Below are 25,474 nucleotides of genomic sequence, written 5' to 3'. Positions count from 1 at the left end.
TACAACCTTTTTGACTTTTAACAATAATGTAATCATAATCACCTCATACCCAGCCCGTGTTTTTATGTTGCAGTAGTTACTCCAGCTAGCATAAACAAGTTTGTGTACTGAATTTTTATATGTGAGTTCAAGGCAAATAGTAAGTAAAGAAATGTAACTTTTCTAGGAAATCCGTACAAAGAAGAAATTATTTCTCTGTGTTACTAACAGAGTACTCCGTAACACAGAGGAACATAACTGTAAGGTTTAATTAGAAGTGTTTATGTGCCTTGCATTAACAAAAATTTATATTATGAAGTTTTCTTAAAGGACTCCAGCCTAGCCTTTAGAGAGTCTCTCTATTAGGGCCCTGCTAGGGCTATGTAAATTCTTAATCCTTTTTTTTTGGTGTCATTATATTAAGAATATAAAAGTGAATAACTGAATGATTGAAGAATGTTCCAACTGTATTATTTGGAGGAATTATTAGGAGCAAAATCAGTATCCTTTCTCTGCTGGAAACAGTGACTAAAAAAGAAAGAAAGTAGGCAGGCTGCTGGTATTGTTAGGAAGGTCATGCTCTTGGGCTTTGCATTAATGCAGGGTATTTAACGTTCCTAGTACCCTTGGAAACACAAACTGTTTATAATACCAATTGGTGCTTGTGTTGCAATGACATCATGCAATTTACTGATCCACACAATGAACATCTTGTTTGTGGACCTACAGAGGAGTTCAGATAGTTTTGGAAAAGCAACAGAATGCCCACAGGATTTAAGACTTAATTTGTGTGTGTGTGTATGTGTGTGTGTGTGTGTGTGTGTGTGTGTGTGTGTTTTCTCAGGCTTTAATTTTAAGAAAGAGTGACAACCTTAATATTCCTTCTTTAAATCTTTTGAGTTTGGATTCAACTTTTTTTAAAAAGCAAAAGTTGTCACCCATACGATTTGTCATTGTTTTGTATTCTTGTGATTGCATTTGAGAAGTATATAGACATTTTTGTACCAATTGAAACTTATAGAGAAATAGATTAAGATCGATTATTCCTCTCAAGTTTAGCCATCAACTGTGAGTGGTAAGAGACTTACAGAGCTGGGAGTGTTTGAACTAATTGATTAGAATAAAACAGTGACATTAAAAATATTTTTTTCTCTCTTCTCATTCCCCCTCATCCCCCACTCATTTTTTTTTTTTAAATCTTAGAGGGAATTGGTACACCTAAATGGTGTACATTAAGCTGAACAAATAGACCTAAATAAATGTGTTTCTGCCTTTATGTTTCATTTCTGCTTGTAACTGATTCTGTAGCGAAAAGGCTCTGGATTTGTTGTCTCTTTCTTTGTAAAGTTTATATCAAGAATAATGTGTGGATTTTTGGCACGGTGATATACCAGAGTCTGTCTGATGGTATCAGATCGAAGCATGTTTTTGTTAGAGCAAACCTATGCAGTATTTTTTTCCCCAGAATATTTCCAAGGAAAGGTTTATTTACATTCATCGTATAATCCTGAAGACCATTCACAGTTTAAATCAGTTTTTTCTATCATATTTTATTATAATATTTTTAGCATCTGAAAATTTTCAGTTGGAGTAACAAATGAACCTATTGTTTCAGATATGTGAAGTTAAAATAATAAGTGCTATTATTTATTGAGGGCTTTACAGCATGCCAAGCATTGTTTGTAATGCTTGATATTTCTCATTTATCTTCACCACATTCCTACAAAGTAGAAACCACATTATTCCATTTTAAAGATGAAGAAACCAGCTCTAAGAAGTTAAGTGTCATGACTAGAGTCACACAGCTGGCAAGTGATATGTCAGACAGGAATTCCTTTTCAGGCAGTCTGACTCCAAAGCTGGTGCTCTTAACCTCTTGACCTTCATGCTCTTCAAGAATGATAATAATCAGAGCTAACATTTATTGAGTAATTTTCTGTGTTCCAGAAATTGCTCTCAACTCTTTTTGGTATGTTAACTCATTTAATCAAATAACCTACATTGAGGACATGGATCTTGCCAGGGCTCCACTTTGACTTTGAGCCTCCCTTTGCCAAATATTTGTAGTTTGGTAACTTCTTCTCTGAGGTCATTAAAAAAAAACTTGAGACAGGGTCTTACTGTATTGTCCAGGCTGGATTTGAATTCCTGGGCTCAAGTGATCCTCCCCCATCAGCCTCCTGAATACTTGGGATTACAGGCCATGTCCCACCGTACAGGGCCTCAGAGATCTTTGAAAACAATGTGTATCTGCTGAAAATCTGTATTGACTTATGTTAAGCAACTCCATATAGGAATTCTAGCAGAGGTCAGCATGTGCCATGGCACCTTGAGTTAGTATTACCTTATTTCCAGTATATTCAGGTACTCTATTACTTTTCTTTTCTTTTTCTTTTTTTTTTTTTTTTGAGATGGAGTTTCGCTCTTGTTACCCAGGCTGGAGTGCAATGGCGCGATCTCGGCTCACCACAACCTCTGCCCACTGGGTTCAGGCAATTCTCCTGCCTCAGCCTCCTGAGTAGCTGGGATTACAGGCATGTGCCACTGTGCCCAGCTAATTTTTTGTAATTTTTAGTAGAGACGGAGTTTCACCATGTTGACCAGGATGGTCTCGATCTGTTGACCTCGTGATCCACCCGCCTCGGCCTCCCAAAGTGCTGGGATTACAGGCTTGAGCCACCGCGCCCGGCCACTATTACTTTTCTTATGGGAGAAATAAAAATATTACAGTTATGCAGAAGTCTAAGTTTGAACCTAATATTTCAGGTGCTGCTTAGATATTTAAAAGGGAAAGATTAAAAACCTTATACCTAGCATTTCTTTTCTGATTCTTTAAGTCAAAGCAGTGGATGTATATTGTTAAAAAGTCAGTTCTACAGGATTGAAATGAAAAAGATAATTTACCTTCCCTGTTTCTGCCCATTGCTTCAACTAGTTTCTGCTCCACAAAGGCATCCATTTTTAACTCTTTCAGAGGTTTCTTTGACTATTTACCTTCATATTTTAGATAACTCATGTATTCACGTATGCATACATGAAACCAAGGTAGTCTTAAATAGTTTCCAATATTCTTTGTTTGAAATTACTTTCTACTTTTGATCCATTTCTAAAATTCTCTCTAAACCCTCATGCACAAAACTGCAATGTTATCCTCTTTCATAATTTAGAAAATCAGAGGTTCCCACAAACCCCTCTCAGATTTGATAAGTTGCTATAATGGCTCTCAGAACTCAGGGAAACAGTGTACAGTACTTACTATTATCAGTTTACCAAAAGGATATTATAGAGGACACAAATGAATAGCTAGATGAGGAAGTATATAGGGCAAGGTCTGGAAGTTCCGCAAGCAGGTGCTTCTGTCCTGTGGAGTTTTAGGGTGCACCAGCATCTTGGCATGTGGATGTATTCACCAACATGGTAGCTCTCTGAATCTCACTGTTTAGAGTTTTTATGGAATTCTATTACATAGGTATGATTGATTAAATCATTGGTCCTTGGTGATTAGCTCCATCTCCAGCCTCATTTCTTCCATGTGGGTGAGGGTTAGATCTGAAAGTTCCAACCCTCTAATCACACAGATGGTTCCTCTGGCAACCAGCTCCTGTTTAGGGGACACTAAGAGTCAACTCATTAGTATAAACTTAAGTAAGGTTGAAAGGGACTTACTGTGAATAACAAAAGATGCTTCTCCAACTCAATACTCTGGAAATTCTAAACATTTTAGCAGTTCTGTGCAAGGAACCTGGGACAAAGACCAAATATAAATTTCTTACTCTATTAGAATATCACATTTGCCCAAAATTATGTATAATACATGGAAGATTTGAATCTAGTTATCTGACTACACAGCTAAATTAGTGTTTTCATATAAATCATATTTGGGTTTGTTCAAATGGAACTATATAGTCATGTTGTCGAGTTTCCCTTCTTTTTCTTTTTTTTCCTTCTTTTTTTGCCGGAGTCTCACTCTGTCACCCAGGCTGGAGTGCAGTGGTATGATGTTGGCTCACTGCAACCTTCGCTCCCTGGGTAGCTGGGAGCCTCCTAAGTAGCTGGGATTACAGTTTCCCTCCTTTTCAATGCCCAAATAGTTAATAATAGAAAAAAAATGTTATTGTATGCCTAGTATGTGCAAAGCACTTTGTTAAGCACTGATGTGCATTATTTCATTTGAACCTCAAACTCCCTAAGAGATTAGGTATTTTTATAGTCCCTATTCATAGATGAGGAAATTGAAGTTCAATTAGGTTGAGTAATTTGTCCAGTTTTTTTCAAGTAAACTTTTAATGAAAGGATAATATACAAGAAGTACGTAAATTGTAGAGCTTGATGTATGGCTTGATAAATTTGCATAAAGGGGCATATCTGTAATGTAAACCCTGCTTAAAAAACAGAACATTATTACCATCGCGGAAGCCAGCTTATGACCTTTCTCAGACAGTGCACCTCCAAATAGTGACTACTAAACTGACTTTTTTTTTTTTTTTTTTTTGCGATAGAGTCTCCCTCTGTCATCTATGCTGGAGTGCAGTGGTGCAATTTGGTCACTACAACCTCCTCATCCTGGGTTCAAGTGATTCTTCTGCCTCAGCCTTCTGAGTAGCTGAGACTACAGATGTCGCCACCATGCCCGGCTAATTTTTGTATTTTTATTAGAGACAGGGTTTCACTGTTGGCCAGGTTGGTCTCGAACTCTTGACCTCTTGATCTGCCTGCCTTGGCCTCCCAGAGTGCTGGGATTACAGGCATGAGCCACCATGCCTGGCCCACTAAACTTACTTTTAATACTATAGATTAGGTTTACCCAATTTTGATGTTTATTTAAACAAAATTATACCTTTTATGTCTTTTTTTGCTCAACATTATATTTGTGAGAGTCAAACATATTGTTTTCTATAGTTATATTTCTTTCATTCTCCCTGGTATATAACGTTTTATTTTATAAATTACCAAAACTCATCCATTTGACTGTTGGTTTTATTTTGGATTGTTTCTAGCTTTTGACTATTATGAGTTGTGCTGCCATGTGTGTTCTTGCATATGTCTTTTGACTGAAACCTTTTTATTGATTTACTATTATGGTGGATGAGGATTTAGCTATCACATAAAACCATTCCAACTTCCTCACCATAGTTTTTTGTGGTTAGTTGGTTGGTTTTTATCAATATTAAGTGTTTATATTATTATGTCTATGCTAAGCATGGTTGAATATCATTATTTTTCCTTCCTTTTTTTTTTTAAATTTGTAATTGCCCTTTTTTTCGTGTTTAGATTTCTTATTACTTACTTTTCTCATACCTTTCTGTAGTATTGCAGCACATTTTATTCAAGGTTGATAATGTCAGGCAACCTATCAGATCTAGTGTTATTTTGCTTTGTTTTCTTTTTTCTTGGAAACATTCCCCATGGAACCCACCTATTCTTACCTTTAGGCCTATTTCCTGAATAGCTCTCATTTTAGGAGTTTCTCTTGCTGTCATTCTTAGAATTCCTTTTGCCTTTCTCATAAGTTGTATTCCTAGTTGCCTGGATCTTCCACTCTTATTTACTTCCTTGCTTTGTTCAAGCATATCCTCCAGTAGTTAGTTTTTGTTTTTTTAAAGGGACAAGGTCTAGGCCAGGCATAGTGGTTCACACCTGTAATCCTAGCAACTTGGGAGGGTGGAGGCAGGACAATTGCATGAGGCCAGGAATTTAAGGCAAGCCTTGGCCATAGAGTAAGACCCTACAAAAGAGAGAGAGAGAGATTAGAATAGACCTGTGATAGAGCAGAGTTAGAATCTTCATGCTGAACTGTGGTACAATTTCCTTTAGTCTAACCTGTGATAGAGCAGAGTTAGAACCTTCATGCTGAACTGTGGTGGCCCAATCACATGCCATAAACATATTGAATGACTTATTACTTAGTATCCATATTATTTGTCAAGGTACGAGTGTGGTCATGTTTAAATCTACAGAAGCCATTGATTTGTATGAACTCTGATATAATTTGCCATCCCAAATATGGATTGTGTGTCAGGACAAAGCAAAGTTCACAGGTACTATGCATTGGGTGGTTATCAGCCTAAAACATTTTTTTGTTTTTCTGGAAATGTTATTTTCTGACATTTTGACAGAATATAGAAGGTGGAAAAGTAATGAAGGGATAAAATAAGTTGAATTAAACTTTACTTTAAGTGACCTGACTAGATTTTCCTTTCCTTTTGTACTTTAAGAATAAAAGAGAGTGACTTAGTTGATGGCAACTACACTAGGTCTTAAGCAGACAACACTACTACATTTATAAAATAATTTGATTATATATCTGCAGTATATTGTGGACGGCTCCTCAACCACATTACAATTATTATTATTATTATTTTTTGAGATGGAGTTTCACTCTTGTTGCCCAGGCTGGAGTGCAATGGCATGATCTTGCCTCACATCAAGCGATTCTCCTGCCTCAGCCTCCTGAGTAGCTGGGATTACAGAGATGCGCCATCATACCTGGCTAATTTTGTATTTTTAGTAGGACAGGGTTTCTACATGTTGATTAGGCTGATCTTGAACTCCCAACCTCAACTGATCTGCCCATCTCAGCCTCCCAAAGTGCTGGGATTACAGGCATGAGCCACTGCACTTGGCCTACAATTTTTTTTTTTTTTTTTTTTTTTTTAGATAAGGTCTCATTCTGTTGTCCAGGTGCAGAGTACAGTGGTGTGATCATGGCCTACTTCAGCCTTGACCTCCTGGACTCGAGTGAATCTCCTGCCTTAGCCTTCCAAAGTACTGGGATTGCAGGCATGTGCCCAGCCTGTTACAGTTATTGACGTTGTTAAGAATCATCTCCACATAGCAACTTTAACATTATTTCTTCTACCATTTCAGAAATTGTCTTTAGAAGATGGCCATGTGTATGCCATATTTTTAAATCTGCATGTCAGGGGCAAGGATTTTATTGTTCATTAAAAAAATAAAGAACTGCCTTTTAAAAATATAGCTTGTTAATTTACCTATTAATATATTAAACATGAATGTCTGTTAAAACTGTTGTAAACATGTTGATGAAAAGAAAAATGTGATCCTCCCACCTTAGCCTCCCAAGAAGCTGGGACTACAGGCACGCACCACCATACCTGGCTAATTTTTGTATTTTTTGTAGTGACAAAAAAAATACAGCCCAGGCTGGCCTAAAACTCTTGAGCTCAAGTGATCCACTCACCTTGGCCTCCCAAAGTGCTGGGATTATAGGTGTGAGCCACCATGCCTGGCCAAATGTTTTTGCTTCTGTAGTAAAGTGATCATTTTAATTCTTAGCCTTTATAAAGTAATACTTGTATTTTGAGTTTGAGTTCAAAACCAAGAAAAATCTGGTCATTGAAATTTTAGAGTTGTGAAGAATTTGCTGTTTTTAAGCCAGGTTAGCTCTGGTGTGGGAATAAAAACATATGTATAGATACAGAAAAATACAGATCTGTCCTTCCAAAACAGTTCAGACTTCTGCAGTTTACCCCAATAATCTGTTGGGAATGTGTTTCTCTTTTAGTGTATTAAGACCTTCTTTATTTACGTAGATTTCCCAAAACTGTGGTGTTATTTCTTTTTTTAGGGTGGTACTAAGATAGTTGAGAGGCTCCTGAGACTGAATGAAACACATTGTGTTAACTAGGAAGATTCTCACTAATAGAGATTCCCTTTATAAAGCTTTCTCTGGAAGGCAGTAAATATTAATAGTGTTACAGTCTCACCAATGCAACACAATGTAGCAGTCTCTCATTGTGAGGCATCACCAGGAGAATTAAGGAGCATGGACTCAGAGGGTGAAGTTGGAGCTAAAGTTTAATAAGTGAAAGAATGAAAGCTGTCTGCTGAAGAGAGTGGGCCCAGAGAGGGTTGCCATTTTTATAGTTCAACAAGAAACTGATGAGGGCCGGGTGTCTCATTTATATAAGGTGCAAGTTTTGGTACCTCCACCCTGTCCCACTAGTGCGAATGCGGGCCCTTAGCTTCAGTTACTTCCTGTTGCTTTGTTCCCCTTACGTACATGTGTTAGGGAATGGAATTTTCTATTGTGGCCATGTCTGGGCAAGTCATCTGTATAGCCTGTTTTATTTTTGTGGCTGTGAGCAGTCTTAGGCAAGCCCCCTTGTGCAAGTTCCCTAATCTGTGCCTACAGCCTGATTTTTCTTTGGTTTGGAAGAATTCAACCAAGGACCCACCCTAACTGCCTGCCTACCAGTTTCTTCCTTTCTCCTCTCTCAATAGGTTCATAATTTTACCAATTGCATTTAACCTATCACGTCAGAATTTTAAAAAACATGAGACTAGTAAACGATGTGATTCAAAAGCAACTCAGATTAACTTCTAAAGAGATGTAAGATCCAAAAAGAAAATTCCCCACAGCAATTTTTTTCTTTCACATTCTTTGTATTTGGGCCGCAGACTTTATTGTCCTTTTCCCCTTATTTGTATTTCTGCTCTCTGTCAGATCCTTTTAATTACTCTCCTGCTATGAAATGTTTAAGACACTTTTCCTAAGTCTGGAAGAGATAAGTTGCTTATCTGGGTGTGTGTGTGTGTGTGTGTGTGTGTGTGTGTGTGTGTGTGATGTTTATGTAATGAAATTTTCAGCTTTATTATATCATTCAGTTTGTTATCTTTGTCAAGTAATGTGTCATGCTATGATGCTCCTTTCTCTCATTACAGGGAAGGGTTAACACTTGAGCAGTCTATTGTTGTTGTTATTGTTTCCTTGCCAAGTAGTTACTAAATTTATATTAGCATTTACAGTTACTGAATTTATATTAGCATTTGAAGGGGCCTGAGTTTGCTTTTTAGATTTACTGGTAGGACAAATGACAGTATTTTGAATACTGTTTTGAAATTATTTGGAAATAATAGATTGGATTGAATACTTCAAATAAGCTTCCCTTTTAGGTTATCTTTCCTCCTTTTTTGAAAACCATCTGTATTGGACTTGCCTGTTACACATTACAGTTACATAACCTGCTTTATTAACTTTTATCAATTTGCATTTTTATTAGCAGCTCTTTTATTCTCTCATCTCTTTTGTGTTATTAGTCCACCATGAACAACTAGAAAGTTACCTGTCCTGTTGATTCCTATTTCAAAATGTGGCTCACATGGTCTCTTTCTTATCATTTTCACTGCAATTGATCTGTTTCAGACCCTGACCATACCTAAACCAAGCCATTACATCAGTCTTCTACCTATTGTTAAGACCACTTTCTTCATCTTGTTATAAACTAGTATTGCCAGATTTTCTTAGAATCCCTCATTGACTTTCTATCGTCTAAGCAGTGTTTTTTAGCATGTGGTCTGTGGAATGCTAGATTCCCAGGACCCCCTCATCTGATAGTTTAAAACTATTTTTTATAACAGAGCTGTAAGACTAATTATGGTTATTCAGGCTTGGTTATATGACAGGCATTTTCTGGAAAAAGAAAGACATAAACCTGTCACTTTAGGTGAAACAACCAAGAGTATTTCTTGCTAATGATAAAATTTATGACTAAAAGCAAAAACTAGAATGTTAGAAAATTTGCATCTGCAGCTTTGAGCTTGGCAGCTTCCCAGGAGTACTTGAAGTCTTTTCTGATGAGATCAAAACTTTTCTGAAGATTGATGAATGTGACTTTTTTTTATATTATACAATGAAAAGTGTCAATATTTGGAAGATCTGCAGATATGAGTGAACCAGTATTTTTTAAGTGCATGATGTTTATAAAACTCACATACGTGGGGCGAAAGATCCACTCAAAGAACAAGGTAGACCAGTGGTTTTTGATGTAACACAATATGAAAGGTTTATTGATTTGGTTTCAGATTACACATTGTATACTAACTTTTGAAAAACAACTGCTTGTCAGGTTTTGGTAGAGTATTAAAGAAAAATATCCATAATTATTTGAAAATACTATTGAAACACTCTTCTTTTCCAACTATGTATTTGTGAGTCCAAATTCTCTTTACAAACATCAACCAGAAAAATACAAAGCAATAGATTGAATGTAAAAACAGATATAAAAATCTAGCTGTCTTCTATTCAGCCAGACTTTAAAGAGATTTGCAAAAATATAAGAGTCACTCTTTCAATTTTTTTAAGATGATTACATTTTATTAAAAGTGTATTACCTATATTAACATGCAATAGGAATGTTATTGTTAAATGAAGTCATATTTTTTAAATTTCTGTTTTAATATCTAATACAGTAAATATTGATATACCCATATAAACAAAAACTCTTTGAAGTCCTCAGTAATTTTAGAGTCTAAAGGAGTCCTGCAATCAAGAAATTGAAGAACTGCTGGTCTACAGAATAATACCCAGTTTTAAAGAAGTATTTACAAAGAGATCCATTGACTTACCTCTGATTCTTTTTAATGTCTCTAAAATTATTTAATTTTTGTAACGAGGCCAGCATTTACTATCCTTAGTATCCTCATAGGAATGGACAGAGCAAATCCAAAATTGTTTCCACTTTTGCTATTGAGATTCTTCTTTGTGAGTCTAAGTTATTCTTTTCTCTAGTGAATTTTAGATACTAAAAATAATTGCAAGTCAGAAATTAAAAATAAGTCACTAGAGCAAAAAATTAAGATCAGTGGAATTGGCAAGTGAAATAGGCCAAAAATTCGAGCTTGTCTTGGTGATGCATATAGTCTCAGTTTGCAGGCCTTGCTTATATGCTTTTAAACCTTCATTTAGCCATGGAAATGAGGACATGATATAATTTAACATATATAAGTTAAAAATAGGTTATTTTTAAAAATCTCATTTTATTTCTTAAAATGCTTTTTAGATAATAGAGAAGTGCTAAAAAGAACAGAGACAGGCCGGGTGGATCACAAGGTCAAGAGATCGAGACCGTCCTGGTCAACATGGTGAAACCCCGTCTCTACTAAAAATTAAAAAATTAGCTGGGCATGGTGGTGCACGCCTGTAGTCCCAGCTACTTGGGAGGCTGAGGCAGGAGAATTGCTTGAACCCAGGAGGCAGAGGTTGCAGTGAGCCGAGATTGCGCCATTGCACTCCAGCCTGGGTAACAAGAGTGAAACTCCATCTCAAAAAAAACAAAAACCAGAGACTATCACTTTTTTCATCTTTTCCCACTTGATGTACATTCTTATAAAATGACCAAAAAGTAGGCATTAGAAAAATAAGCTATAAAATCTATAGGATGGCTAAAAAATCTGTCTGTTTAGATAGATGGAACTTTTGAAAATAAAGAAGTATTGCTCCCTGTTTCATTGATTTCTCATCTTTAGCACTAATAGAAAGGGGTGGTTCAGGGTTTCAGAATGTTTTTTGAGACATCTTATTTTCACAATACCATGAAGAAATTAGAAAAAGGTTCAGTTTAGACAAAGGGCGAAATTAGCGAGGCTTTAAGGCAATTAATTAGGATCTCACAGAAAAGAAAATTTAGATTTTCTTAAATTCAGTGTTGATACAGATTTATAGCTTGTCAGGAAACCTGGGTTATGCTATTAATACAATATCCTGTGTTATAATCTTTATGGACAGGGTTTATCAGTGTCTTCTTGCTCAAATTAATTTATAATAAAGTTTGCTTTGGACAGTTTTAGTCACCCATGACTAACTTATATAATAAAGTTAGTTATTCGAATGGCCACAAAAATTGTCTAATTTTGTCAGTTTCTAATTGTTTAGACCACAAAACGATTCATGTTTCCACATAAAGTAGTGTAACCAGGGTAGGGATGCATACTCAGCTCCCTCCCCATTCTGATTCTGAGTCCTTGGCCTCTCTTACCCCATGAATGGAGAAAGGGGCCCAGGAGAGGCCCAGTGAGCTTACCATTCAAATATTGTGGATCCAAAGAGTTTAGCAGAGAGCAATTTATTAGGCAGAGAGAGAGAGAGAGAAAGAGAGAGAGAGAGCCCATGCTGCTGTTGGAGGGGATCCAAGGAAGGAATCCCTATAGGTAAGGAGCAACAGGATTTTAACCCAGGAGTTATTCCTGCCCCATTCATGTTCTCATCCAATGAGAGTTCTCTCAAGCTTCTGCTGGAGTGATTGATCTTTGACTTTGATACTGGATTGGCTACTTGGTCCCCAACAAAGCCCCCTCCTCCCAGAGCTTTCGGCTAGCTTTTTGAACAAAGAAACCCACCTGGATTTCTCTACCTAGCCCACTCACGGGAAAATCAGAGAAAGAACTTTACATTTGAAACCCCTCTGGTTCCCAGATGGAGGCAAAATCACACTCCTCGTGAACCCGGGGAGATAAGTTTTTTTCCTTAATACAGTTCCCCTATGCCCCGCTCTGAACAGGAAAGTCCAGCTGCTGTTGGGACACAGGCGTAGATCACTCTTTAACTACTTCCTGCTGAATTGGAGCATAGAAGGGGCCCTGCAGTTGAGGTTTCCTCCAGAGGGGAGACTTCCAAGGGTGCAGGTTGATCCAGAAGTCCATGATAGAACTCATGAGCCAAGGATATCCGGGGTTCCATTTGCAGGACCATTTATGGCCTTATGGCTTTAATTCTAAAAGAAAGAAATTTGACAAAAAGGTTAAAGATGAGGGGCCCGAAGGCCAGCAATAATAGAATGGTTATAAACAGGCCTAGGAGAAGGTAGAGCCAGGACAGCCAGTTGTTAAGCTCCATGATCCTGTTTCTTGAAGATCCCTGTATTTGACTCAGTCTTTGAGTTCTTTAACTTTAAGACAATACCTGATTGGTTTATAAAGTAGCAGCATTCTTTTCCTAAAGAGAGATAAGTTTCTTCTCTCTCTGCTGTTAGCAGATTCAGGGCCCTTTATTTTGAAGAGCTACAGCAACTAAAGAGTTAAGCTGTTTTTGCAGAGTGAGCTGTCTTTGCAGAGAGAATTAGCAACCTTTTCTGTGTTATCATTTAACTCCTTGGATACCTTATAGTAAAACTGAGTAGAGGTAGTAACTTTTCCAATGCCAGTACCAAGTTCTCCTATTATTCCTCCCTTCCCACCCCATGAAAGGAATAATTGGAGTTTGAGTATGGCATGGCCTTGGTAGGAGAAGACTCTGCACCTGAGAGTCAGTGTAAATCGTTATTGGGTGGGGGGCACTAGGAAGGAGAGGAGGAGAGCTATTAGGCTAATCCTTAGGGGCAACCACATAGAGTCCAATCACAAATAGTAAAGCTAGGAGTGATAGTCCTGTTAATGCCAGGGTGTAAGTTAGACTCACGAGTACTTTCTTTCCTGGGGATCTCGTCAGAAGAGCAAACGTAGATCCTCTAATGGCTCGTAGGTGTATGAAGGGTCATCTCCAGGAACTTCAGACTGTGGAGTGGAGGGCCTTTGATTTTCTTCAGGAGGCGTCCAAGGCTTCAGCCGAGTGTGATGAATCCATGAGTCAGTTCCTACCACCTTAACTGCCATTGGGGTAGACAGAATAACCAAAAATGGTCCTTCCCAAGATGGGCCTAGAGATGAAGAGTCTGAGGGGAGAGACTTAACAAGCACCAAACTTTCCCTTATTCCATAGGTTGTCCTTCAGGTAAGGTCCTAAGAGCCTGTTGGTACTTAGCCAAGGAGGTTTAATTAGATCTGCTGTTTCCTTATCTAATACAAGATCATTAGTAAGAAAGGGCCATCCATAAAGCATCTCATAGGAACTGAGTCCTATTTTCTGAGGAGAGTTTTGAGCCCTTAAAAGTGCTATTGGTAATAGAGAAGGCCACGGGAGGTGGGTTTCCTGTGCCAGTTTCTTTATATGTCTCTTAAGAATTTCATTCTTTTCCACTTTCCCTGAGGACTGAGGCCTCCAAGCATAGTGGAGATGATACAGTATTCCTAACGCTCTGGAAATTCCTTGGGTCACTGCAGCTTTGAAGGCAGGGCTGTTATTGCTTTGAAGATAGCGAGGGAGTCCAAATCTAGGGGTTATTTCATTAATTAGGACTTTCATTACTTCTTGGGCTTTTTCTCTTCTACAGGGGGAAGCCTCAACCCACTTTGTGTAGGTATCTACGCATACTAACAGATGTTGATATCCCTGAGACTTAGGCATATGGCTAAAGTCCATTTGCCAGTCCTCACCTGGGTAATGACTGGTTTTCTGTTCCCCAGGAGGAGCTTTGTGATGTGCCAAAGGATTATTTTTAGGCATATTTCACATCCTTTGACTATTTGTTGGACGGCCTTGAAGAGACCTTTTTCTGTAAATATAGATTTGGCCATTTGATATGTATTCTCTATACTCATATGGAAGGTTTGATGTAGGGTTTTAAGTACTTACCACTGGCTGGCAGCAGGTAGGAGTACTCTTCCCTCCTCAGTAGCTAGCCATCGTGAAGGAAGATTATGTCCCTGGGAGATTGCCCATTCTACCTCCTCTGATGAATATTGAGGACTAGTTCCCTGGAAAGGGTTTTCTCATACTAAAGTTCCTTCTATAAATTCTTGTCTAGCTGCCCGTTTTGCCTCTAGGTCAGCTCGGTGATTGTCCTCCCCTTCCTTCTCATCTTCTTTCTGGTGACCTCGGCAGTGTAAGACTCCTACCTCTTTGGGTTCTCGGACAGCTTGTAATAAGTCTAAAATTTCCATATGATGTTTAATGGGAGTTCCTGCCGAGGTTAGGAATTTTCTTTCCTTCCATATGGCAGCATGGGCATGCAGAACCAGGTAAGCATATTTGGACTCTGTGTATATGTTTATTCTCTTCCCTTTTCCTAATTTTAGAGCTCGAGTGAGGGCTACTAGTTCTGCCAGCTGGGCACTGGTTCCAGGAGGAAGGAAATTACTTTCAAGCACTGTTTGATCACTGACTACTGCATTTCCTGCCTTTCAAACTCTATTTTCCATGAATGAACTTCTGTCAGTGTATAGGTTAAGGTCAGAATTGGCTAGAGGAGTTTCTAAGAGATCCTCTTGAGCTGCATAGTTCTGGGCTATAACCTGCTGACAGTCATGTTTTTTGTTTTCCCCTTCCTCAGGAAGAAAAGTAGCTGGATTGAGGGCTGCACATGTGCACAGCTGAAGTATAGGCCCTTCAAGCATTAAGGCCTGTTGTTTGATGAAGCAGTAGTCAGACAGCCATAGTCTCCTTTGGAGGCCTGAATTCCATCTACATCATGTGAAGTCCAAAAAGTTAGATCTTTCCCTTGCACTGTTTTAACAGCTTCTGAGATCAGTCTAGCCACCATGGCTATGATGCCAAGCAGTGTGGCCAGGCTTTTGCTACTGCATCAGTTTCCTTATTTAGGTATGCTACCGGTTGGGCGTGGGTTCCCAAGTCTGGGTGAGAACCCCAGTGCCACTCCTGACTTTTTGTAACATATAGGGAGAAGTTGTTTCCTGTAGGAAGGCTTAGAGCTAGAGCCTGCAGTAGTGCCTGCTTTAGGGTCTGAAAGGCTGCCTCAGCTATAGGGTCCCATTGTGTTAGATGGCTGTCAGCCTTTTGGGTTTCCTTAATCAGAGTGTATAGGGGTTTGGCTATTTCACCATATCTGGCAATCTACAATCAGCAGAAACCAGTTATTCCTAAGAATCCCTGCAACTATTTTAAGCTCTTTGGATGGGGTAAGGCCAGTATGGGTTGGAGACATTCTCCATCAAGGACCCAAATGCCTTTAGACAAGACAAGCCCTAGGTATTTTACCTCTTGCCTACAAAGTTGGGCTTTTTATTTGGAAACCTTACATCCACAGGTGGCTAGAAAGTTTAGGAGGTCCTGGGTGGCCTGCTAATGCTGGGTTTCTGAGTTAGTAGTTAAAAGTCATCCATGTATAGAAGAACCAGGATCCCTGGTTGTGAAAAATGACTAAGGACCTGAGCTAAAGCCTGGCCAAACAGGTTGGAGCTATCTCAAAAGCCCTAGGGTAACACAGTCCAGGTGAGCTGAGAATTCTGGTCCAAAGATCTTCAAAGGCGAACAGAAACTGGGAGTCAGGATGTAATGGAACATAGAAAAAGGCATCCTTAAAGTCCAGAATTGTAAGCCATTGTGCTTCTCCTGGTATTTGAGAGAGCAGAGTATATGGTTTGTGTACAGCTGAGTATAAAGGGAATACAGCTGATTAATAAGCCTGAGATCTTGCACTAGCCTCCATTGTCCATTAGGTTTTTGTACTCCTAAAATGGGAGTATTACAAGAGCTGTTAGAGGACTTTACTAGATCCTGAGCTTTTAAGTTCCTTATAGTATCCTGTAGCCCCTTTTTGGCTTCTGGTCTTTTTTTTTTTTTTTTTTTTTTGGAGGGGGGGAGGAAGGCAGGAAGGGAGGGAAGAAGGACGGTAGGGAGGAAGGAAGGAAGGAAGGAAGGGAGGACGCGGGGAGGGAGGGAAGAAGGACGGTAGGGAGGAAGGAAGGGATGAAGGAAGGAAGGGAGGAAGCAGGGAGGGAGGGAGGGAGGGAGGGAAGGGAAGGAAGGAAATCAAGCAATGAGAGAGACATTGCCGACCTGGATCTAGAGGTTTACAAGTTGATTTCTTTTTTTTTGAGAGAAGGAAAGAAAAAAAAAATAAGTAAAGGAGAGGAAGAAAGAGGAAGAGAAAGAGGGAGAGTAAATGAAAATATTGCTTTATTTTGAAAAAAATTGAGTATTAATAATGGCCAATCAATGTTTCATTTAAACTTATGGGTAGGTGTGATGTGGTATTGACAAGAATGTATATTTTGTGTATTTGAAGTGGAGAGCTCTATGAATATTTATTAAGTTTACTTGTTCCGGATCTGAGTTCGAGTCCTTGATATCCTTATTAATTTTCTGTCTCATTGAATCTAAGTCTCGTATCTGGGTGTTAGGATCGTTAGCTCTTGTTGTTGCATTGATCCTTTTACCACTATATCTTTGTTGCTTTAAAATCTATTTTCTCCGATACGAGAATTGCAACTCCTGCTTTTTATTTATTTATTATTTATTTTTGCTCTCCATTTGGTTGGTAAATCTTTCTCCATCCCTTTGTTTTGAGTCTTTGTGTATCCTTGCATGTGAAACAGGTCTGGATGTAAAATGCCATTGGGTTTTGGCTGTGTCTTTTGATTGGGGGATTTAGTCAATTTAAATTTAGGGTTGCTGCCATTTGATGTTGACTGGCTGTTTTATCCATTCGTTGGTGTAAATTCTTCTTTATGTTGGTGCTCTTTACTTTTTGGTGTATTTTTAGAAAGGCTAATACTGGTTGTTTCTTTCTGTGTGTAATGCTTCTTTCAGAAGCTCTTGTAAAGCAGGCCTGGTGGTAATAAAATCTCTGAGTACTTGCTTGTTCATAAAAGATTTTATTTTTCCTTCAGTTGTGAAGCTTAGTTTGGCTGGATATGAAATTCTGGGCTGAAGGTTCTGTTCTTTGAGAATGTTGATTATTGGCCCCCACTCTCTTCTGGCTTGTAGAGTTTCTGCTGAGAGATCTGCTGTAAGTCTGATTGGCTTGCCTTTGTGGGTAACATGACCTTTCTCTCTGGCTGCCCTTAGTATTTTCTCCTTCGTTTCAACCCTGGTGAATCTAATGATTATGTGCCTTGGGGTTGCTCTTCTTGAGGAATATCTTTGTGGTGTTCTCTGTATTACCTGGGGTTGAATTTTGACCTGCTTTGCTAGTTTAGGAAAATTTTCCTGAATAATATCCTGAAGGGTATTTTCCAGCTTGGATTCATTCTCTCCGTCGCATTCAGGTACACCTATCAAACGTAAATTTGGTCTTTTCACATAGTCCCACATTTCTTGGAGACTTTGCTCATTCCTTTTTATCCTTTTTTCTCTAATCTTTTCTTCACGTTTTATTTCATTAAGTTGGACTTTGACCTCTGATACCCCTTCTTCTGCTTGAACAATTCGAGTGTTTAAACCTGTGCATACTTCTCGGAGTTCCTGTATTGTATTCTTTAGTTCCATTAATTCACTCATACTCCGCTCTAAGTTGTCTATTCTCAATAGGATTTCATCAAACCTTTTTTCAAAGTTCCTAGTTTCTTTACGTTGGACTACAACATGTTCTTTTAACTCATCGAAATTTCTTATTATCCATTCCCTGAAGAGTGATTCTGTCATTGGGATGCGCTCGTTCTCCATCAAGCCTTGTTCCATTGTTGATGTGGAACTGTGATCATCTTTAGAGGGAGAGGCGTTCTGATTTTGAGTATTCTCAGCTTTTTTACGCTGGTTTCTTCCCATCATTGTAAATTTATCCTCCTGTCTCTTTGAAATTACCAACTTTCAGATTAGGTCTCTTGAGTTGACGTCCAGGTTGTTAGTTCCCAGGGCCAGAGCAGTGGCGTTAAAACTGATGGTGCTTTTCTGCCCAGAATTCTCCTGTCGGGCTTCCTTCTTGTGTCGGTAGTAGGTGACTCTGCCTTCCCGGGGCTCCAAACCTCAGTCAGAAGGGGAACCGGTCCTGTTTACTCTGCGCCGAGCGCTCCTGCGCCGAGGTGCCGTCACAGCCGCTGCTGGGCTCTGGTGTCCTGCTGGGGACCCAGGCCGGTCCTCTGAACCTGTTGACTTTGCTCCGAGAGCTGCCGCGCCAAGGTGCCGGCGGAACTGCTGCACCGGCCACAAGAGTCGCGCTGGCCACCCATGTGTTTCCTCCACTGGGGGATCTCCTGCTCCGTGAGCGACCAGAATTTGTCTGAAAGTGTGGTGTCCTCTAGTTCTCCGCGCCTTCCCTGAGAGCTGCAATCCCGGGATGTTAGCGATCGGCCATCTTGGATCGTTCTCCGGCTTCTGGTCTTAACGGGTACTGTCTTTGGCAAGGAAAAGAGGTGGGATCCTTTAGCCTTATTTGAATTGGACAGGCATTCTCTGCTCACCCAAATTGTTCCTCCATTGCCCAAACCTCGGGATTAATTCCTTCTTTAAATAATGGGCAGCAGAGAGGGATTTCCTCCCTGACAATGTTCATATAGCTAATGGTTCCTGCTCTGGCTAACAGGTCCCACCCTAGTAAGGGAGTGGGACTTGCTGGCCTGATGGGGAAGGCATGGGAAAAGAGTATATTTCCCAAGTTACAGCTTAGGGGCTGGGAGAAATATTAGGAGACTTCTTGTCCTAGGACTCCTTGGACAGTTACAGACTTGTAGGACAACCATCCAGGACAGGAAAGCAAAACTGAGAAGGCTGTGCCAGTGTCCAGGAGGAGATCAACCTTCTGGCCCTCTATGATTAGCTTTACCTGGGGCCTGGTGAGGGTGATGGCTTGTGCTGGCACTTGCTCTGGGCACCCTCAGTCCTGCTGTTGGGTCATCTGGTTAGCTACCTCAGACCCTGGGAAACTTCTTTCCCTGCTGTGCTTTGCAGTGATCCCCTTTGCACAGTGGGCAAGGACGAGGAGGTGGTCCCTTCCTCTGGGGACAATTTTCTCTTAAAGTGTCCTGGTAGGCCGAAGTGGTAGCAAGCTCTGCCAGACTGGGGGCTAACCCAAGCCTTTCTCTCTTCTGAGTCCCTTGGGTCTGCTTGCCTGAAGGCCATGACTAGGGCTGCAGCTTTTCTCTGGTCCCTCCTGTTCCTTTTAGCCTGTTATTCCTGGTCTCTATTATAGAACGCCAATGTTGCTAGATTCAGTAATGATTCTAAACTCTGTTCTGGCCTTAGGGCCAGCTTCTTCTTTAAAGATCTTGGGTTAAATTGGTCCCAGTTTCCAGGATACCCTTTAAGGGTGATTTTACATTGGGAAAAGTAGCACCCATCTGAAATCAAACACAGAGATTCCTGTATCCCTGGTTATTCCTTGCAACTGCTAGCCCTGGGGAATCCCCCAGTTATAGCACTTTGTAGTTTCCTTGTGCCCTAGATGCATGATTATCTTCTGGGCCCCCCATGTGCTGGGTTTAATCATGCTCACTAGTGTCGTGGGCATACTCTCACTGTCTGAATGTCCTTATTGGCCACCATAAGGACATGGGGACTGGCAGGATTAGTGTCCCTGTACTGGAGCATCCTTGAAGAACTAGGCCAGTGAAGCTTGGACAGTGGGTGCCAGTATTCCCTAGCAAGAGTTCAATTAATGTAGGCCTGACTGTAAAGCTGCCCTAGGAGGATAAACTTTTTGATAGGGGCCTCTAAGTACAACAGTCTTGAAGGTAATGGATGACTTCATGGCCAAGGCCAGACCAATGCCCTCGGGACCTGGGCCTCCTCCTTCACCCCACCTTCCATCATAGGAGTATGCCCTAGGGTTGTGGGGCCTATAATTAACTATTGGAGCCTTGGACCAGGCCTGACTATGGTATTCTAGATGGAGAAGTTCTGCTGTACAGAGAGCCAATCCTAGGCAAGACAGAATGTACATTATTAGATTCTGGCACCACTTAGTTGGATTGGGAAATTGCGGGTGACAAAAAATGAAAATGTCTCATACCCTCACATACCCACTGATAGACTCTGGCTCTGTTAGGACATAACCTAGCACTGCAGACTAAGGAAACGGGCCCTGTGCATTTATGTAGCAGGAGGACTTCATAGGCATAAGCCTGAGGGCACTGGATTGCCACCCCAAGAGCCTCATGTGTAGGAAATATCTTAGAGGAAAGAGCCAGGAAGAAGTTTGCCTTACGGAAATCTGGCCCCAGGAGGTTGGGGTCTGAGGGACTGGGCGTGGCTTGCATAGGCGGCAGCCATGCCCACTGCCTGGGCCAGCTGCTGTAGTGGTCCCGGCGCAGCTGCTGCCGCCGCCGCCGCTGTGGCCCTGGATGTGGCTTGCACAGGCAGCAGCCATTCCTGCCGTCTGGCTCAGCCGCCGCTGTGCCTCCCACTTTCTGCAGGCAGCGTCTGTCCAACCTGCCTCTGCTGCTGCGGCAGGTCTTTACCTCCTTAACAAATTTAAAAGAAGCAAACAGGACAGATTAGCAAGCAAAAGGGGTCCAATGACAAGCAAAAGGGGTCCAATTAGCAAGCAAAAGGGGTCCAATAAGTCCAAAGGACGTATTCCTGGCTGGCTCACCAAAGATGTAACTGGGGTAGGGCTATATACTCAGCTCCCTCCCCGTTCCAATTCCGAGGTCCTTGGCATCTCTTACTCCAAGAATGGAGAAAGAGGCCCTGAAGGCGCAGTGAGCTTACCATTCGAATAAATATCATGGACCCAAAGAGTTTAGCAGAGAGCAATTTATTAGGCAGAGAGACAGAAAGAGAGTGAGTGATAGCTCCCGTGCTGCCCTGGGAGGGGACCCAAGGAAGGAATCCGTGGGAGCAGCAGGATTTTAACCCTGGAGTTATTCCCGCCCCATTCATGTTCTTGTCCAATAAGAGGAGTTATTTCAAGCTTCCGCTGGAGTGATTGATCTTTGACTTCTATACCAGATTGGCTACTTGGTCCCCAACCGAGCCCCCTCCTCCCAGAGCTTTTGGCTGGTTTTTTGAACAAAGAAACCCACTTGGATTTCTCTACCTAGCCTGTGCACAGGAAAGTCAAAGAACTTGACACTTGAAACCCCTCTGGTTCCTAGATGGAGGCAAAACCACACTCCTTGTGGACCCAGGAAGATAAATTTTTTTCTTTAACACAGTCCCTCAGTAGGTACATCCCTTTCTGTTGAAGTCATCTTGGTATTTGACTCTAAAAATAGGACTACATGTGGTAAAAATGTAACCCATATTTTTATCTAAATCATATGAAGAAAGTTAGTTTTGACATAGCTTTTAAGTATATGCAAGAATATCCTATGTGTGTACAAAAGGATTCAGAGTTTCATTAAAGCTTTTTTGTGATAATTTTGAGATTTTGAAGTCAAAAGAAAACTTTGGAAGAATTATTATCATAAAATAATTTAAGATGCTTAGACTACAAGGGGAAGGTTGAGGGTGGAGGAGTGAAGGTTGGTGTGGAATGGAGATGTTACAGATGTAGCATGTAATGCTGTGCCCAGTGCGGAGGAGATAGAAACAGAAAATAAGGGGAGAAAAGACAAAACAGTGAACTTCTAAGAATTAATAACATGTCTAACCAAGCCCTAATACCACTGTTGGTTCTTGAACCTTGAATTATTTTTGGGAAGAGTTGATAAACTCCCCAACATGTAGAGCAGTTAGTTTCGATAGCCTCAGATAGGAGAGGAAGTTAAGCCAAAAGAAACCATGAAGATAATATTGAATACATGAAGGGATGTATAAAGAGAGACCTGCAGTAGTTCTACAAAGAGAGACATACAGCAACTGATTTGTTGTTAACTTTCTTTCTTTTTTTTGAGTCTTGCTGAGCTGCTGAGGCTGAAGTGCAGTGATGTGATCTCAGCTTGCTACAACCACCATCTCTCAGGTTCAGGCGATTCTCCCATCTCAGCCTCCTGAGGAACTGGGATTACAGACAGCCGCTATCATGCCTAGCCAAGTTTTGCATTTTAATAGAGATGGGATTTCACCATGTTGGCCAGGCTGGTCTTGAACTCCTGACCTCAAATGATCCGCTTGCCTTGGCCTCCCAGAGTACTAGGACTGCAGGCATGAGCCACCACACCCAACCTGTTGCTAACTTTCAATAGAACTCCAACTCTAATTATGCATATTTGGTTATTTATAGTATAAGACACCTAGGAAATGATTTGGCTTTCCTTGAAGTCAAGCCAGTGCCACGAATATATCTGTCATCCTGTGACAAAAGACAAAAAAAAAGAAAACAATGACAATGAAAAATACTCATATAATAAATATAATGTGCTTTTTTATGATTTACAGCTCCCCTGCCCTCATGGATGTTGGATTTCTAATCTTTCCAATTTGAGTTTTTCCTTTAGCATTAATAAGTAGTAATAATGCATTTTAAGTAGTCTTAATAATATATTATCGAGAAGAATTAGTTATTTATGCCTGAAGAACTTTTAATGTATCGAACTGTCATAAGAGCCTTATTTAATGGATCTAATGTGTACTTACACGTTAAAATATGCACCCAGTTCCAACAGCTGAAATGAGTAAACATTTTATATTAAAAAAAATTTTTTTAATGACAAAGATGTTAGTATCCACTTGGTATTTCATAAGGAAATGAGACAGTTGGGAATTGCTGAGACATTTTGCTTTAATATTGGGTACTACCACCTTTAAGTAGCATCATGGTAATATATTTAGATCTTTCCTTAAGAAAATTGTTTTCTATGTTTTTAAGATCTTGCTGGCCTCTAGTGGTAATGTGACGCTGTTGTTTAAACATTTTCAATTCTTATGAGTGTAAAGCCATTTGGAAGGCCTAGTCTGCCAAACACTTTACTCTCAGTGTTCTGGGTTAGCAGTGTTCGCAAAGTGTATATGTAACATCATCTTTCTCCTAAAGACTAGGGGAGCTGTCTGAGTCACTCTGACTCTGGCTCTGTATTTTGAATGATACTAGTTAAGCTCTGAAGCAACCTCCCATTATTATAATGTATGTACAGTAGTAATTACTGTGCAAACTTTGCACTAACAGTTCTTCCCAGAGTGTTTCAGCCCTCTTTTCTGAAGATTCTCGGGCTATTTTTTTCTTATTCTGTTTATAACAGTTTTTATTTTCTTAAGAGGAAGTTTTAAATTTACCACTGAGATTCATGTTTAGGCCCACCTGTTTATTTGATTTTGAAGAGTTTTACATTTGAAGTACTGGTTTACTAAGCAAGATAATGATTTGTCACTTTTGTTTTTCCCTTTTGTCATGCAGATGTGAAAGGGCCACCCACCCATCGTCTGTCTTGTGGTCAGTCACCCTACACAGAGACAACAACATGGGAGCGGAAGTATTGCATCCTCACAGACAGCCAGTTGGTATTGCTCAACAAGGAGAAGGAGGTGAGATGGATATTATTCAGGAAAGTTACTTTCCTCTTCTGAGTAAATTCCTGAGATTACCTAGTTTTTGTTTCCATTTTGATAAGTTATATTATAAAAATAAAGGCTTGATGGATGATATATATATAAGTCTAAAAGGCTGCTAATGTTGTAAAGATATGTTATTTTCATGAAGGAGTGGGTTTCCGTAAGATAGGGCTGGATTTTCACTAAGAAACAGTGAAAGAGATGTTGGGTTAAACTGAGGAGTTTGGAGTGGGGAGGGGTTGGATTGTATAGGCCTGGCCCTGAAAATGGTCTAGAAGGGGCCTTTGGAAATTATATCGTTCTGCTTCGTAGCAAAAATGAATGCGATTAATTGGATTAATTGAAAGAGGTTTAATGAAGGGACTATTTGCAGATGTGTGGGCAGCATAAAGGACCTATCAGAGTGAGGAAGCACCCACAAGCTAGCAATCGCAGAAAGCAGTTATCACCCTAGGCTTCCAGAGCAAGGGAAGAAAGCAATGTTTCTGGAACCTAGAGAACTATAGTTGCATGAGAGAGCTGCTTGACAGTTGCTGTGGTTATACACAAAAGAACACAGCCTCTCCCAGACAAAAATGGCCAGCAGGGAGGAAGTACGACAGAATAAACACCCCACATTTTTTCTTCTGCCCTTCTGATTTCTTGCCAGTTTCACCTATTAGCCAACTCTAACTCAAAGGCAGAAAAACATTGCTTTTTGGTATATTCTGTAGCAGCTTCCTAAAACATATAACAAGGTCAAGAAGAACAAAGATTAGAAAATATCTGGCAAAGTAGACAGAGTGTAACCAGGACAGATGTCCAGTTCTAGATGTACTTTCTATTCTTCTAAATTAAAAAACTATTAAACTTACCACATGTTCTTATTATTTTATTCCTGGAACTGTTACAGTTTAGAAATCCTTCCATATCTAGCTCATTTATTTGCTTATTGGTGATTAATTAGGTAATTGATATTCTGATTTGGTATGATAAAACTACTTCATAAAAGCATCACAGTTCCCAATTTCTATCATATAAGAAAAAAATGAATATAATCTTTTTTTTTTTTTTTTTTTTTTTGAGACGGAATCTCACTCTGTCGCCCAGGCTGGAGTGCAATGGCACGATCTTGGCTCACTGCAACTTCCGCCTCCCAGGTTCAAGCAATTCTCCTGCCTCAGCCACCTGAGTAGCTGGGATTACAGGCACGTGGCATCATGCCCAGTTAATTTTTGTATTTTTAGTAGAGACGGGGTTTCACCATTGGTCAGGCTGTTCTCAAACTCCTGACCTCATGATCTGCCTGCCTTGGCCTCCCAAAGTGCTAGGATTATAGGTAGGAGCCACTGCGCCCAGCCAAGTAAATATAATCTTGACAAAGAAGAGGAATAATGAGAGGGAAGGAGAAGATCTCATTTAATGAAGGAGAAAGATTAATTGCCAAAACTATGAAAATATAAAGATGTAGGTAGAATATTTATTCTGTAAGTCACCTTCCAGAGGTGAGTTCAAAAGAAGCAAAACACAGGAAGCACATTTCTTAATCCTCATCTGTGAACCCCTACCTCCCCTTTCTCTTCTCTTGCTCCTTCTTCCTTCTCTGTCCCTTCTGTTATCCATCAGCATTTTTTAATATGATAAGGATAATACCAATAAAACAATGTCAGTTTCTTGTATTTTAATAGGAATTGCTTACTTTCAAGAGCCTTGTTAATATGCCTCTATGAAGAACTTGCTTATTCTTTTTCTTTAGCCATTGAAAATATCTTTTACATTTGTTATCATCTCCCT

At 40.0% G+C, this 25,474-nt stretch overlaps 1 protein-coding gene across 4 annotated transcripts in view; it reads left to right on the top strand.

The window, feature by feature from the left end:
- The window catches only part of RASAL2 (RAS protein activator like 2), a 385,295-nt gene that overhangs the window by 162,619 nt on the left and 197,202 nt on the right, over window positions 1–25,474 (top strand). For all 4 annotated transcript variants that reach the window (XM_002760332.6, XM_008984955.5, XM_008984954.5 and 1 more), the window contains exon 2: window positions 23,547–23,674. In XM_002760332.6, coding sequence (XP_002760378.3) covers window positions 23,547–23,674 — 128 coding nt within the window. The remainder of the gene's footprint in view (window positions 1–23,546; window positions 23,675–25,474) is intronic.

This window comes from Callithrix jacchus, chromosome 18 (genome assembly GCF_049354715.1).
Source record: "Callithrix jacchus isolate 240 chromosome 18, calJac240_pri, whole genome shotgun sequence".
NCBI lineage: Eukaryota > Metazoa > Chordata > Mammalia > Primates > Cebidae > Callithrix > Callithrix jacchus.
Note: the sequence above shows the minus strand (reverse complement) of the source record. Positions and strands in the feature narration are given on the sequence as shown.